Below are 16,998 nucleotides of genomic sequence, written 5' to 3' on the forward strand. Positions count from 1 at the left end.
CGTTAATATTATTGACTAATATGAAAAAAATGCATATGATTTATCTACAATACAGTTTGTAAAGTAGTATACTCTGTCTTTTAGTAGTGATATTATTTACGAGACTTGCTTTGTTTACCAATCAAGTGGATCTAATCGCATTTGCGTTGCATATATTAAATAAAAGTAAAAAAAAAATATTTTTTTTTATTTAATTTATTAAGTTTTTAGTTATGATACTCCCAAAATCATTCCGCATAAATCTGCAGATTTGTTTTTGCAGAAATATGCGAAAAATGTCTGCAGATTCTTTCTGACCCTACTCATTGAAAACTGTTGACTGAAAATTAGATGACAATAAAGGATCTATTGGTGATACTTTATTGTACAAGTACAAAAGTTTGCAATAGTTAATTATACCTCCACTTCGAATGTTATCACTTGATTAAATGGACATTATCAGTGGTTATCAGCTGATAGATATGGGCCAGTAGGGGCTGTTATCATCCATCCACATGGTAAATCAGCTATACTAGTAGAGAAGACTCTAGATCCAGATCTGTTTTTACATTATTGTGATGGTTGGGTTTGTGGTTAGGGTTGCGGAAGGGGTAGACGTTAACAGGGGAGCAAAAAGGGGGTATGCAGTATATGCAGTGCATAGGGGTGCCACACATGGGGTAGCGCCATTGTGGCAGAACTATTTTTGAAATTATCTTTATTAAAAGTTTCAAATAATAAAAATAAATAAATATTTTTGTTAAAAAAATATTTGTAATTTTATATGGTATTATATTGTATTTTATCACATAAAAAAATTATAAAACCCGTCCCCCTCCGTTGACCATTTGATCCGTTGCAGCTGGATATTATTGCCTGGGGCGCAAAACTTGAATCTGCGTACCCCTCAGTAAATGTGCAGTTGCGCCCTTGGACATTAGTAAAATACAACTAATGGGAAATGTAATCCAATCTGTTTTTACATTACTGTGACGTTTGGGTTTAGGGTAGGGGTAGACGTAAATAAAATACAATTTATGGGAAATTTTATAAATAATCTTGACACACTTCTGACTCTGAGTACTTTTAAGCACCTCCTGTACATCGTCTTAAAGGATACATGTAATTGTTTTTAATAATCTGAGCTTTTCAGAAATGGTGATTTTTGTAATTTTGTGGTATTGTTTTTTGTGGATTTTATGTGAAACTTTATGTGCTGCCTGCTGTCTTGAGCAGGTCTCACTGGAAGAATAGACAGTACTGTCTCAATGTGATCTCCTGGCTAAATAAAGAAAATAATAATTATTATTAATAATAATAATAATAATAATAATAGTAATAGTAATAATAATAATAATAATAATAATTATTATTATTAAGAATATTAATTCAATTTTTTTTTTACATTTTTACATATTACAAAAATCTGCTTAAGAACTGACTAAATAGATATGTATATTGCTGCAGTTTACAGTATAATTATAGTATGTGTTGTAAATGTCGACATGATGCAACATAACCTAAGGATGTATCATTATATTGTAATTTTTCATATTTCATCACACCACACACAAATGCTTCCTGAATGTCATAATATTGTTTAATGTGCTTAGCACGGAGTGCCAATTTAAAAGAGGACTGAGGACTATTCACAAATTCAATCAGTGTCACATTCATTAGTTTGTGTTATGAAAGATGCCTAGTTTTGGCACGCTCCATGTTGTGAATTTCTGTTTCACACATGGATGAGTCATTATTGGCTATGTTAAAGTTCATTAATGAGCAGCAATATGTGCCTTTGAGGTTTCATAGTCCTAATGGAACACACATTAAATAGACATTCATTTCCTTTGGGTTTCATTTAAATAAAAATATCTTCATCGACCACTAAAGGACAATTACCGTTATATATAAATACCTATGTTTTATTCTATAATGTTCTTCAGTCACATGAGAAGCCATCTGTAAAAAATGAGATATTTTATTTGTCATATATTTATGCTTGTACACCAGCAAAATAAAATGCATATCTATGATTCCATCGCAATTTCAGTGAACAAATAGACAGCATTCCTTCCCAAGATGCCACCCGCAGTGTGTCATGACGCAAACATAACATATCACATATTTGGGGAAAGTTAAACATTTGTCTTTACTGAAATACTTATAAACATAAAAAACAGCATTGAACAAATGTATCACTTTTTAAAGAAAACAAAAGAAATCTCAGGAACAAAAATATAATCATGTCAACCCCTTCTGTTTCAAATCAACAACATTCCTGGGTGCTTCCGCGCTATGATTTAGTCATGGTTTAAGGATTGTTTTGTTTTTTCTCCTTCATTTGGTGGTTCATCTACAATAGTCACTTTCTGATCGGCTTCTTTTTTTCTTTATTTTTTTTAAAGGTGATGTGGGAATAGGGAGCTCTTCGCAGTGTTGCTTAAACACAGCACATTAAAAGTACATAGAACAAACATTTGGGCACCAAGTTTTATATACATTAGATCTCATGTATTCTGTAAAGGCATCCATTTCTTTTAATGCGTCTGTAGCATTGCAACTTATGTATTCTCAACCATGCGGGTCGACATCGTAACCCTCTTTTCACCGTCTTTTGCCTGTCCATGTAGGCTACTGCAGGTAATTTGTGTCATTGTCAAGAGCAAACTGAAGGTTGAGAGTATGAACTAGGACAAAGCCAAAGACAACCAGAACAAGGGGAGAAAGATAACGGCCAATACTTGAATGGTGGAGCCGTGACCCTTTAGACAATTCTGGTCTGATTTGGGCTTTTTGGAGCACTTTTTTTTCTTCTTAGTCGGTGCTGTGGAAGGTTCCAGATTGCCAAGCAGCTCTGGGTCGATTCTGTCTAAGCTCTGGTCCAGGTTGTTGGACATGGTTCCCAAAGGACCGTCGTTGAGACTCTGCTTGTTGCGAGTCTCGTTTTTCGTTCTCTCGACCTCCCGAAACTTGGTCTTCGAGATGTTCTCCTTTTCCTTCAAGGGATTGTTGGTGATCTGCCGGCTGTTGTAGGATGAAGGATCTGGGATGGACTTGCTTGAGATGATGGAGGATTTGTCGTTATCTGACAGACAGCATCTTGGAATGCTTTCCACCAGAGGATCATCAAGCGAGAGGAACTTTCCAGAATGCACCTTGCTGTTGAAGATACTAGTTTGAACCTGTGATGGCGAATCGACGCAACCTTCCAAATCATCGCTTTTGAGTCGTTTTAAATCCTTCCCATTTAGAGACGCTGGAAGGTGGCATTCCAAATCAGAACTCGATCCTTTGAAGCGTTTGAACCAGTCCCACAGTGGCCTGGCTCGACAGTCACAAATCCATTGGTTTCCATTGAGCCTCAAGTATTGAAGAGACACCAGAGGGTTCATGGACTCTCCGGTCAACATGGTGAGGTTGTTGAAAAACAGAAACAAGGTGGTCAGCTTGCTCAGGTCATTGAAAGCCCGTTGTTGCACATGTACAATTCGGTTTTGATGCAGGAGCAAACGGTCAAGGTTGACAAGTCCCCGCAGCATATGATCAGTCACCACCTTGATCTTGTTGTTGTGTAAGAACAGGTAGGTGAGGTTGGCCAGGTCCAGGAAAGTGTCTTCATGCAGGGCCAGTAGGTTGTTATCCTGCAGGTACAGATACTGAAGTGAAAAGAGTCCTCGGAAAACTCCGACCGGGAGCTCGGACAGTCCGCATCTGTGCAGGTGAAGGGTATGCAGCTTGGTCAGACCACGAAACGCAGTAGGGCTTATGATTCGAAGGTTGCTGTTGTCTCCAATGTCTAATTCTTCCAGTCTCTCCAGCCCATAAAATGCACCCGCCTCAATATGGCTGATGTTATTGGAGTACATCCACAAGACTGTAAGGTTGTGCACAGAACTAAAGCTGGTGGATCTGACCACTGTCAGTTTGTTGCTCTGGAGGAATATTCGCTGGCTGCGAACGGGGATCTCGGTGGGAATGGAGAACAGACCCTGCTGTTGACAAGCCACTGTTGCCTTCGGCTCGCTGTAGCACACGCACTTCGCTGGGCAGCTGTTTATCACTGGCACCAGGTTAAGCCAGAACATCAGGCAGAGGAGTCGGCCACCTGTTGAGGAGAGACAGAAAGGTCACTGGTCAGATTAAGGTCAACACGGCAGCTACTTCATTTGGCAAGAGACATCGTTGCATGTTTGCTGTTGAATCTTTTCATCTGGTGAACCATTTTTTACAAGCAAAATAAAAAAAAGAGAACAGAAATGTTTAAATGTAATCATATAACACCATACAGCATGTGCAGTATCTTAAAGCCTTTGTTTCCTGGAAGAATGCATTGAAAGGGGACCAAAGGGGACGGTGAACAGATGCTAAAAAAAATTCTATGTCTTTTAATGTTTTTTTTTTTGAAGGTCATAAAAAATGTATTTCAGTATTCACAGATTTACAGAGCTTTCAGAATTAATAATAACAATAATAAATGGTAACAATAAGTACCAATATTCACTATAAACCAATGATCTACTAAACTAAGGTCGACGCAGTGTTTCTTACGCCAGGTTTTTATGTCCTTCATTGATTGACTTGATAAGAGAATATGTCTTGACATAATCCACGTAGACATGACTCAGTAAAGCGTGAAGTCATGTATCATTTTAATCATTACATTAGTCTGAATGTAAATCCTCAACAGGCAGCGCTGGAGCTGTGCGAGAGAGTGGACCAAAGCGAATCAAATAAAAGGTTTATCAAAAGAAAAATACATAACTGAAGACACTTAAATGCTTGTATTTGTTCTATTTGCACCAGCTCTGTGATGCCATCCACAACTTTATGCATTGGGTTAAATTAGGCTGTCCAGTCTCTGTTCAGTTCGTTACACTCACAGACAGGCAGTAAGACAGTGTTACAGAGAGTGCATAAAAGCACATAAAATGATGAGTAATTAAAAGGGGAAAAAATACAATAAATGTTTATACTTTTATATTAGACACACATCTAATGCTTGTATTTGCAGCAGCTCCATGTCCACAACTTTACGCATTGGGTTAAATTAGGCTTTACAGTCTCCTTTAATTCTATTGTATCTATTCTGCTGAGAGAACAGAACCAACCCTGTGACGTCAGACACAGCGACATTCCAAGATGGCGGCCCCCTAGATCTAAAATCTATTGTAAAAGATGCTGCTTTTTTCTAAATGGTTACATTAATCGAGCTTGTTTAATATATTTTCATTAAAGTGGGATTCAAAGTACAACATAAGGTAAACTTGACTTGAGTGCTTCATTTCCCCTTTAAATGTACATATTAATACCTAAAAAGCACAAATGTGTACCTCATAGTAGTGTAAAAGTACAAAAGTAAATCTTTAAGGTACAAAAGTGTACCCTAAAGGTACTAATGTCCCTCTTTATGGTACAAAATTGTACTTTTTAAAAAGGTACCGCCTCAGTGAAAAATGATGTACCTTTATTTCAGAAAGTGTAACTGTATTTTTCGTGATCGGGGTGCTTCTTCAACGGGGTGGAGGATCACGATGCCGGCTCTGCATTGTGATGTCTATTGGCCATCGACGATGGAAGATGGCATCGTCTATCGACCCAACTCTAGTTCACACAAAACTGAAAATTTGGTGATCATTTAACTCACCTTTCACTTGTTCTAAACCTGTTTGAGCACAAACGAAGATATTTTGAAGAAAGCTGGAAACCTGTAACCATTTTCAAGAATAGTTGATGGTTACAGGTTTCACCAAAATATCTTTATTAATGTTCAACAGAAGAAACAATCTCGTAAAGCTTTGGAACCACTTAAGGGTGAGTAAATATTGAGTGCATTTTCATTTTTGGGTGAACTCTCACTTTAACAGCTCTAAAATGGCTGCCTGCCTGTGAGTGCATGACCTGCCTGGATGTGTGAATGCTACCGGCCAAAAAACATTGTGCCATGGGACCCATTCCCATCCATCAGCCAACGCAAGTGAGAAAAGCACCGATAAATAAAACATAGGAGGAAGCCCTAAACGAAATGAGCTTCCACGTTGCTATTAGCACTGGCTAATCACATTCCAGCATGGTGTAAGGGTTGAGATTTAGTGTGTCCAGAGGAAGATAAGAGTCCTGTGGGTGTTGGATGCGTTGGCCGGGTGAGATGAGGCCAAAAGAAGGACTTAGGATGTTGGAACTGAGTCTCGTGGGACTGTAGCGAGTGTGAACATGCTTGAAGTGATTCTGGAGCATTACAGATAAGATGGCCTGTTCTCATCTCTGATCTGAAACCCGGTGTGTGTGGATGTGGCACAGATGCATTTTGAGAGTGGGTTTATCCACGGGAGGTAGACGGATAAGAAGGATGTTTTTTATTCAGTCACTCTTGAAGCCGTCCTTTATATAAGAGCCTAGATGATAAAATGCATCCATCTATGAGATCTCTATCACTGAAAGATTGATGCAAGGAAACATTCATCTCTGGACAATGTCAACACTCTGCAACATCTGCTCCACAAGACATCTGAAAATATGAACTGCTAGCTATCTGTTTTTATATAGATGTCAATAGATAAATCATCTGTATATCTAGCTCCATCTCACAAGGAATGAAGCCATTTTGCGTCTTGGCTAATTTTTATGAACTCATACGATTTTTAAAAGGAGGTATTCACCCAAACCCCACTCCTAAACTCAACCTTCATTAAGGGGATGAGCAAATTATACTAAAATGTACAAAGGGATTGTACAAATTCATATTCAAAGTTACTAATTTCCATGAGATTGCATTGGTACAACTGATAGGTCATATGGGACAATTGTGGCATAATGGTTAGATGAAGAGTTGGACTTGTAATGCAAAGGTTGCAGGTTTGAGTTAAGCTATCAGCAGTGATTTTTGGTGGAAATATCCACCTCAATACCACAGCTGAGTAGATTCACTTGAGCAAGGCACCGAACTCCCAAATACATTCGTTTATTCATTTTATTTTGGACTTAGTCCCTTTAATAATCTGGGGTCGCCACAGCGGAATGAACCACCAACTTATCCAGCATATGTTTAACGCAGCGAATGTCCTTCCAGCTGTAACCCATCTCTGGTAAACATCCATACAAACTCATACACTATGGAAAATTTAGCCTACCCAATTTACCTACTGTATACCGCATGTCTTTGGACTGAGGGAGAAACCCACGCGAACGCAGGGAGAACATGCAAACTCCACACAGAAACGCCAACTGACCCAGCTGAGGCTCGAACCAGCGACCCTCTTGCTGTGAGGCGACAGCACTACCTACTGCGCCACCGCATCGCTCCTGAATGCATACATTTAAAAGTAAATGTACACTCTCAGAAATAAAGGTACAGAAGCTGTCACTGGAGAAGTGCTTTTTTTAAAAGATACATATTTGTACTCAAAGAGTCCACAATGGTACCTTAAAAGGTGCATATCAGTACCCACATGTACCTAAAAAGTACCTTTGAGGTACCAATATGGACCCTTAAGGTACAAATATATACCTTTTGAAAAGGTACTGCCCAGTGACAGCTACTGTACCTTTATTTCTGAGAATGTATATATGCAAAGCAAAACTTCCCTTTAAAATCCAGAAATGAGTCTTGCCAGACCGATTTCACTTGGAAATATAACTATTTTACATATAGGCATGGGCTGGTATAAGATTCTGATGGTACGATAACCTGGATAAAAATATTACGGTTTTACGATATCACAATATGTGATTACTACTCTAAAATATATTCTTTTTAATGTCTGGGTTAAAAACAAAAACGTTTTCCTCTTTGAATACAATATATTTTATTTTTTGAAATATTTATAATATTTAGGAGCAGTAAACATGTCAGGCTGAATAATTCAAATGAATCAGTACCTCCTGCTGTCTTCATTAGTTTCAACTTAGTTTTCAGTCTCAAAACACAGATTTATTTACAATTTTAAACGACATCTTTCTTCTGGAGATACTGTTGTCCTAAAAAACGATTTAAGAAAGTAAATAAAACATCTTACACATACCTTAGGAACGGTATTACAGAAAATGTTGGTGGTTTTAAAACCTTTACTTTTCCAAACCGCGGTATACCTTGAAAACGCTAATCGTCCCATGCAAATTTACATATTGTCAGAAAAGTAGCTAATGCAAATGAATTCATCCAATTGCATACATATGAAAATGTACAATTTAAAAAATGCGTAACCCTGACCCTCATTTAGAATGAGAAACTTAAGACCGTACAAATTAATACAAAATTAGCTACTAAATCAAAAAGTTATGAAATTGCTGCAAGATTGCATTGGTTTTGCTCAACATCCACCAACAACTAAGTTGCTATAGCAAGTTATGTCATACATTGCTGTAATTCCATTGATATTCATGTTATTGTAGCTGTCAATCAATCTGCTATCTGTTCCTTGCAAATATATTTGCCGTATACCAGCTATAAAATGATCTTAAAATAAGCAGGTTGTCTTGACACAAGTTGAGCTTTAAAACGAAATAAACAATTCTTAAAAATTCGATGATGAAGCAGAAACATGTTAACAAATAGTAGAGCCCACCTAAAGTTCAGTTTTCCTTCTGTTTCAGAGACTAACCTGACTTTCACACATGTGAGGAGATGGTAAAGTCTGTCTGCAGTCACTAATGGTAGAAAAAGCCTGTATTAACAGATAAGATATGAGTATCAGAAGGTATTTCTATGCTAAAAGTAAACCTATAGATGGTTAAAATAAGTGTTTAGGAAGCAAATCTCCAATACTTTTTGGTCAAATAATAAACATGGTGTTGATAAAATTGGTCATTTTTGTACTTCTCAAAACCTTAATATTTAATCTGTCAATTAATCCACCCATCCATCCATCCATCCATCCATCCATTTTTTCATCTATCGTTCTGTCTATCCACCCATCCATCCATCCATCTATTGTTTCATCCATCGTTCTGTCTGTCCGTCCGTCCATCCATCCATCCATCCATCCATCCATCCATCCATCCATCCATCCATCCATCCATCCATTGTTCTATCCATCCATCTATTGTTTCATCTATCATTCTGTCTGTCCATCCATCCATCCATCCATCCATCCATCCATCCATCCATCCATCCATTGTTCTATCCATCCATCTATTATTTCATCTATCATTCTGTCTGTCCGTCCGTCCGTTCATCCATCCATCCATCCATCCATCCATCCATCCATCCATCCATCCATCCATCCATCCATCCATCAATCTACTGTTCAGTCTATCCATCTGTCTATTTGTCCATCCATCCATTGTTTTATCTATCTATCTATCTATCTATCTATCTATCTATCTATCTATCTATCTATCTATCTATCTATCTATCTATCTATCTATCTATCTATCTATCTATCTATCTATCTATCTATCTATCTATCTATCTATCTATCTATCTATCTATCTATCTATCTATCTATCTATCTATCTATCTATCTATCTATCTATCCACCCATTCCCCATCTCTCTCCAGCAGTCTTGTTTACCCAGTCAGTCCCATGTGAGATGTTTTTCACGTGCACATGCAGAAGACACAGCAGAGCCCATAGATGTTCCTGCCCGGCTCCCCGAATTCTCCTCCGTCCCTCAATCTTGCAGCTTGTTAAATGGAGCTTGCTTGAGGCTTGACAGCATCCCTGTGTTACACTTTCCCTCAAATATCCCTCCCTCTCCCTCTCCTGCTCCTGTCATCCTCCAACCAGTGAGCTGTCAGCCTTCCGCTCCGTCTTTCTGCTTCACAGCGCTTTCTCGTTCACCCTCTCTGCCGATAAAAATATTCCACTGCCGCGCTTTGAAACGCTAGGCTTCATGAATCTACCAGACCTGCCGTTTTATCTTCTAGTCATTAGCGGACTTTCCCCACCCACACAATGCGCGTCGGAGACCCGCTTTCAAAGCATGCTGTTTTTTTTTTCTTTTTTTTTATTATCCATAGCCGACCGTGCTAACCTTGCTCTTCCTCTGTCTCTTTCATCTGTTTAGTGCTGAGTAAAGCTACTCAAAATGTCATACACCATCCTCCAATTATTTCGGTGCATTGTTTCGTCCCTTGGACAGTCACATAGGCATGTCCTTTATTGCCGGGCGCCCTTCACTGTAAAGGCCATTTGGCAGACATGGACTACATACGAGCACTCAATGCTTTTTGTTTTTTTTCTACCTTGTCTTCCATCAGTATGCCGCTCGTGCTTCTCTTTTCTCTAATCCCAGTAAGGAGCTCCGCTTTGCCTTTTTAGATTTCTGTTTTTCTCCTTTTCTGTCAAGGGGGATGCCAGTATCCTGTCGTGCCATCCAAACAACAGTAACCCAAGCCTGTTTTATAAAAGGTTATCACATTGCATCTCCCACAATCTATACTGCTGTTAGTTTTGTGTGAAGCTGTGCAAATATCTGCTAATTAACAGTTGTTGTAGTTTATGATTCAGTGGTGTTTTTTATTTATTTATTTATTTATTTATTTTTTGTTGATGTTGTGAATTGCATTATGTGACATTGATCTCTGCTATGTCGACTTTTGATTTAGAAAATTTTAGAGATTTTACGATTTCCCCTGCATTTGCAAATTGATTGTACAAATTTAAATAAATTAGCCAACCCAATTCCATTTAACAATTCAATAATAATCCAATCCTATTTAACAAAAAGTTAAATAGGCCTAAGTAAATGTATTTGATAAATGGGCAATTAGTTGATTAAGAAAACCTGTAGTCTGAGAAGTTTTGCAGTTTAACTTTTATGGACAATTAAGTTGTACATACAAAATGCAGAATCGGACATTCAAGACTTAAACACCCATATTTATTGAAAGGGGAAGAAAAACCTATTTGTGACTTGTGTAAGAATATTTTGACGATAAAACATATTTTAATAAAATGTGTATTTTTAAATGATGTTAGAGAACGTTTTTAAGTGAAATGTTTGAAAAGGTGCCTTCTGGAGCAGTTACAATATTTATCTTTAATCAAACTAAAAGATTGTATATGACTCAGTGTTGCTGCCTCTTGTATACTTTTTGTTGTTTTTTACAATGTATGTTTTATAAGAATCTGATTTAATTTATATGGTTATATATTGCATATTTATTAGTATATGTTTTTGCAACAAATAGAGCCAATGCTGCTGATATGGCATTAAAACCTAAAAAAAAAAAAAGAATGAATGAATAAATAAATAAATAAATAAATAAATAAATAAATAAATAAATGGATAATTGGGTAGTTCAGAACATTGTATTTTATAACAAATATTATATATAATAATATTTATTATAAAAAAAATAATATTACCAGATGTTTTGCAACAAAAAAACACCTACAATACAAACACTATGTCATTACAAATCAAAGTTATTTTACTAAACAAAAACTAAGACTATTGGTCAAAAAACACTTTCTTCAACTGAAAATTAAACACACACACACACACACACACACACACACACACACACACACACACACACACACACACACACACACACACACACACACACACACACACACACACACACACACACACGCACATGTATGTATGTGTATATATATATATGTGTGTGTGTGTGTGTGTGTGTGTATATATATATATAAATATATATATATATATATATATATATATATATATATATATATATATATATATATATATATATATATATATATATATATATATATATATATGTATGTGTGTGTGTATGTATGTATGTGTGTGTGTGTGTATATTTATATATATATATATATATATATATATATATACATACATGCATACATACATACATACATATATATATATATATATATATATATATATATATATATATATATATATATATATATATATATATATATATGTATATGTATATATATATGTATATATATATGTATGTATGTATGTATATACATATACATACATAATATATATGAATGTGTGTGTGAAGTTAGCGAAAATAATAATTGTTTTTAAACTGTATAAACAGACAAACAGATCAGTCAAGCTCATGTTTATTTACGAAAATATATTTTCTATATAAATTTTACATGTTCTAATAACATTCTTTCTTCATTTACCAAAAAGCCCTTACTATTTTTAACAGTTTCTTCCCTCAGGCAATCCATCTCAAGAACATGAAATCGTATGTGTGAACATACCTGGCAATAAAGCTCTTTCTGATTCTGATTCTATATACATGACCTTTTACATGATAGTTTAACCTGAATCTTTAATAAGTTTGTTTTAATTATTAATTATTTTAATATTTATTCCTTTTAAATTGCATTTGAATGGCTTTGGTTGCAATGTCTGTTCAAACTATTATTTTATTACTAAGAAGCTCTCCAAACATTAAACCTCGCTCTGTTCGACACTATATGCCCTCTGTTAAATTAGAAATACTAAACCTGAAACCAAGTATGCCGTATAGAAATGTGTGCACAGAATAAAGCCAACTATAACTAACAAAAACATTAATGAAGCAAACTAAAAGTATTTAATTTGCCAGTAAAAACGAATCTAAAATGGAAAACTATAATAACCATGAATATAAATCCAAAATCAAACAAAAAGTGCTTCAGGGGTAGTTCATGTGTCGGTGCTTTTTGGATAAGGGATTTATAAAGACAAACAACAAGGTCATGTCCAAGGCAATCGAAAAAGTAAGTGAAAAGATTTTAAAAAGCCTTTATTAACATGGCCATTTTTTAAAAACAACCTACAGCAGTTTTTAAAGTATAGCCATGTTAATACTGTCAGGATTCTGTCTCTTCGGACTTGTTTATTTTTGTTTTGGTGGTAGAGTTCAGACACCAGTCCTGTCTTGTCTAGTGTGTCATCCCTGTTCTTGTCTATTTTCATCTTTTGTATGAACGCCGTTTTGGCCGCGTACGCTCCCGCTTCATGTGGACGCATGGGGTCTGGAAGTGCTTGTGATGCACACGCTAATCTTGGTGTGTGTTTTGTTAGTGGCATAGTGTTTTCGGTCTCTAGTTGGTTTCGGTTTCGGTTTTGTGCTGGGATAGAAACATGCATGCCACATGTTAGTGCACGGTAAGTGTTTTTTATTTATCGTGTACTCGTGTCTTGCGTTCTCTCTCATCCTGGTCATGTGCTTTAGCGTTGTGTTTCATATAAACATGCGGGTAATGAGTCTTCTCATTGGCTGTGTGTTCTAGTCCCGTTTTACATGAGCACATGGCTTGCGTTGTTTCTTTGTGTTGTGCTCCCCTGTTGTCTAATCCCACCCTCCTTGTTAACCCTTTATTAGTTTATTATGTTCACATGTTTGTTTGCCAATTATTTCTCCTTTATAGCTCACTCTTGTCTGATGTTCTGTGCCAGTTTGTTGTCGTACATCATTGTTTCCAGTTTTGGGTTTCCAGTTTTGAGTTTTCAGTCCTGTCTTTTTCATGCCAGCCTAGTCAAGTTTCTTTGTTTGTTTGTTTGTTAATAGTTTCCTCCTTGGGGTAGTTTGTTTTGCTGTTGATTTATTTTTATATATAATAAAATCCAGGTGTCACTGTGGTGGAGTGAGTAGCCCCATCCCCTGACAGCAAGAAAGTCTCTCGTTCGAGCCTCTGCTGGGTCAGTTGGCATTTCTGTGTGGAGTTTGCATGTTCTTCTCGTGTTCATGTGGGTTTCCCCCACAAGTCCAAAGACATGTGGTACAGGTGAATTGGGTGGGCTATATTGTCTGTCGTGTATCTATGGAAATGAGTGTATGTGGATGCTTCCCAGTGATTGGATTGAGCTGGAAGGGCATCTGCTGTGCATAACATTCTGGATAAGTTGGCGGTTCATTCCGCTGTGGCGACCCCTGATCAATAAAGAGACTAAGCTGAAAAGAAAATGATTAAATTAATCAATAATAAATCCAATCTTTATTTTTACTGCAATTAAGTCCTTGCTCTTTTTTCCCACTGATCGTAACAAATAATGTTTTTTATTTTTATTTTTTCACTTACTTTTCGAGTGCCTTGGACTTATGATTTTATAATAACCTTGCCTTTTTCAAACTTTTCAACATCAAAAATAATTTGAGAAAAGATTAAACTCCAATAATGTAATTTAAATGAACAACAAACAAACAAGCAAAAAAAGAATCACAAAATCCAAAAAAAAAAACTGCTGATGATTTACAGATATATATATATATATATATATATATATATATATATATATATATATATATATATATATATATATATATATATATATATATATATATATAGTACAGTGAAGCTCTGGTGTTTTTCGAAACTCGAGAGAATCCCTAATAATAGTGGCAGTGCTGCAGTCGACCTTTTACGCATTTTGCAATGAACCCGATGTGCATTCTCCAATGACGAGCTTATTAGCAGCCCACCGCTCGACATGCTGTGGACCACCCTCTTGCAAAACTGACAAGCCGAGCGCTGCTTTCAGCTTTGCATAAAATCCACTGATTGCTGCTTGTCTCTCCACTTGTGTGAAAAGCATCTCCTCCTGATATAAAAGACACCATGGGAGAGCGAATAAACCATTGATAAACAGAGAGGCCAAATCAAGGATACTTCTTGGCTGTCTAATTGAATTATGTGTTTGGAAATCAAAAGGAGGCTGAATACTGAACACAAACTCGAGATAATTGCCCACAAAGAGAGAGAGAGCGTGAGAGCAGAAATGAGTGACAATCTCTGACTTTATACATTTGCATACAACTCCAGCATATGCTGAGCATGTAATGACATTTACAGCATTTTTTATATCAGCTGTATAGTTGATATGAAAATTAATGGTGCTCACTGTCTTGAGGCCAAGTCGGCTGCTGAAAAAACTCCTAACTCGAAATTGTAAATATTGGAATGTACTGTAGATTAGAGCTTGCATTATTTGCAGAACTGACTTGAATTCAATTATGTGGCTTCAAAATGATCATACTTGCATTTTTTTGTGTCTTGTGTACAGTAAAAACAAGTGAAAACCTTCGTTGAGATCTAGATTTAGGACCAAACTATTCACTCAATAAGGTAATGCTGTCTTGTTTTCACTAAAGCAAGCCTTTAAATAAAATTTCAAGACTTTACACTTAGCTGATGATTGGTAATAAGCTAGTTTGGCATGCTGTCCCAGAAGAGAGCCCTAAGCTCATGAGATCCTCGAGCCAGGGGCTCCCTCCCGTTTGCAAGGCAAGAGGGCAGTTTGAGATCAGGTAGGTCTCGAGAATCTCCTGCTGCTTAAGGATTGCTATGAGGGTGTGTTGTTGGTGGAATTTGACTATGGTGCTGATTAGGTTTAGTCAATTTACTCATGTCTCATGTTTTGGACTGTGGGAGAAAACCGGAGGACCCGGGAAAAACCAACACAAGGACGGGGAGAACATGAAATCCAAACAGAAATGCCAACTGGCCGGGTAGAGACCTGAACCGGAGGCATTCTTGCTGTGAGGCCACAGTGCTAGGCACTTGCCCACCGTGCTACCCTATTGAGGAAAAGGAGGAGGAGAGGGAGTGGAAGTGAGGGTTCTTCAAGACAAAGATGACTGATGCTTTGGTTATTTATATTGAGTTAGGAATCGTCTGATTGGTGGTTTATACATTAGCTTTACTCGTGGGTGAGCCGTGTCAATCATAAGCACGTGATCATCTCGAAATTAGTTTATAAATAAACTTCACAAAGGGCTTGCGTTTTATTAAGCTTTGAGCAAAAAATATAACATCATCTTGCAAGGCTTGATGGTGAATAATGTGACAGCTTTCTTTCTTTCTTTCTTTCTTTCTTTCTTTCTTTCTTTCTTTCTTTCTTTCTTTCTTTCTTTCTTTCTTTCATGAACTTGGTGTGGAGAGACCTCCCCCTTATGAATGTGATGTGCTTTGGGTGTATGACCATACACTATAAATGCGCTATATAAATACACATTACATCGGATTGACATTAGCCCCTTTCACACAGTGATACCAGTAAATATCCAGAAAAATGTCTTGAATTACTTTACCAGTAAATTCAAAAAAGCACTGAAGAACGTTCACACATCCATTCCAAAATATCGGTAAATTCTGACATCATTAACCAGAAGGGACCTCTCAATGGCTGTACTTGTATTTGTAAACATTTGACTACATTACAAACTCTGCGGATGGATCAGTATTGTGAACAACTTCGACAAAAACACAGAGAAACACATTTCGCATGTCGAGATGTTCATAATATGTGTGTGTGCTGGCGCTCACCAGGGGTCTGTTCTTCGTAAGTGGATTACTCAATTAGCTAGATTTGGTTATTGACGATTTGACATGATCCGGGATCGTTTTGTTCTTCTAAAATCATCTGAGACTTGTCGTAGCAACAGTTCTGGTAACTCAAACCTACTTGAGAGCAGGCTTATTTCATATAAACAGGATTAGATCGACTCAGTTCAAGCAAAGATAATACTGAAAGTATGTACCAAATTCGGATATTTTCTTACAGTTGTTGTATACACTTTGGAAAATAATATATATTTTAACTATATTTATATGTGTGTGTGTGTCTATATATATATATATATATATATATATATATATATATATATACTAATAAAACTTATGCAATCTGCACTCCGAAATAAAAGTAAAAGACTGTCACCTGGTGGTTCAAAGAGAAAATTTATTGATATGAACCTTTTAGATACAAACAGTACATACTTATTTAACACATATTCGACTTATTTAAAAAAAGGATAATACTTTACTTTCCTGCCAACATGAATTGCTGGAATGTTCCACTTTTTGAAATACTATTGTGTTTACTTTTATTTCTCCATCACTGTTAAGCTGCTTTGACACAAGCTACACTGTAATGTGCTACACTGTAAAATGCCACCCAGGAACACCATTATTACCAGCCTTAGTACCTTAGCAACACCCTGGCAACCATCTAGAACACTCTAACACTCTTATAAAAAAAAACAAAAACACTTTAGCTACACTCTTATAACCAAAAACATCTAGCAGCACCCTTTTAAAAAGATACAATACCTTAGAAACATGC

General features: G+C 36.5%; 1 protein-coding gene and 1 long non-coding RNA gene across 8 annotated transcripts in view; one reads left to right on the forward strand and one right to left on the reverse strand.

The window, feature by feature from the left end:
• LOC137495558 (uncharacterized) overlaps positions 1–16,998 on the forward strand; it is a 320,840-nt gene that overhangs the window by 3,139 nt on the left and 300,703 nt on the right. The gene's annotated exons all lie outside the window — the stretch shown is intronic.
• The window catches only part of rtn4r (reticulon 4 receptor), a 179,547-nt gene continuing 164,491 nt past the window's right edge, over positions 1,943–16,998 (reverse strand). The window contains exons 1-2 of one of the 2 annotated variants that reach the window (XM_073950083.1): positions 13,806–14,123; positions 1,943–5,132 (exon numbers count right to left, since the gene is read on the reverse strand). In XM_073950083.1, coding sequence (XP_073806184.1) covers positions 2,670–4,067 — 1,398 coding nt within the window. In that variant the 5' untranslated portion in view covers positions 4,068–5,132; positions 13,806–14,123 and the 3' untranslated portion in view covers positions 1,943–2,669. 2 annotated transcript variants of the gene reach the window in all.

Source organism: Danio rerio, chromosome 5 (genome assembly GCF_049306965.1).
Source record: "Danio rerio strain Tuebingen ecotype United States chromosome 5, GRCz12tu, whole genome shotgun sequence".
Classification (NCBI taxonomy): Eukaryota; Metazoa; Chordata; class Actinopteri; order Cypriniformes; family Danionidae; genus Danio; species Danio rerio.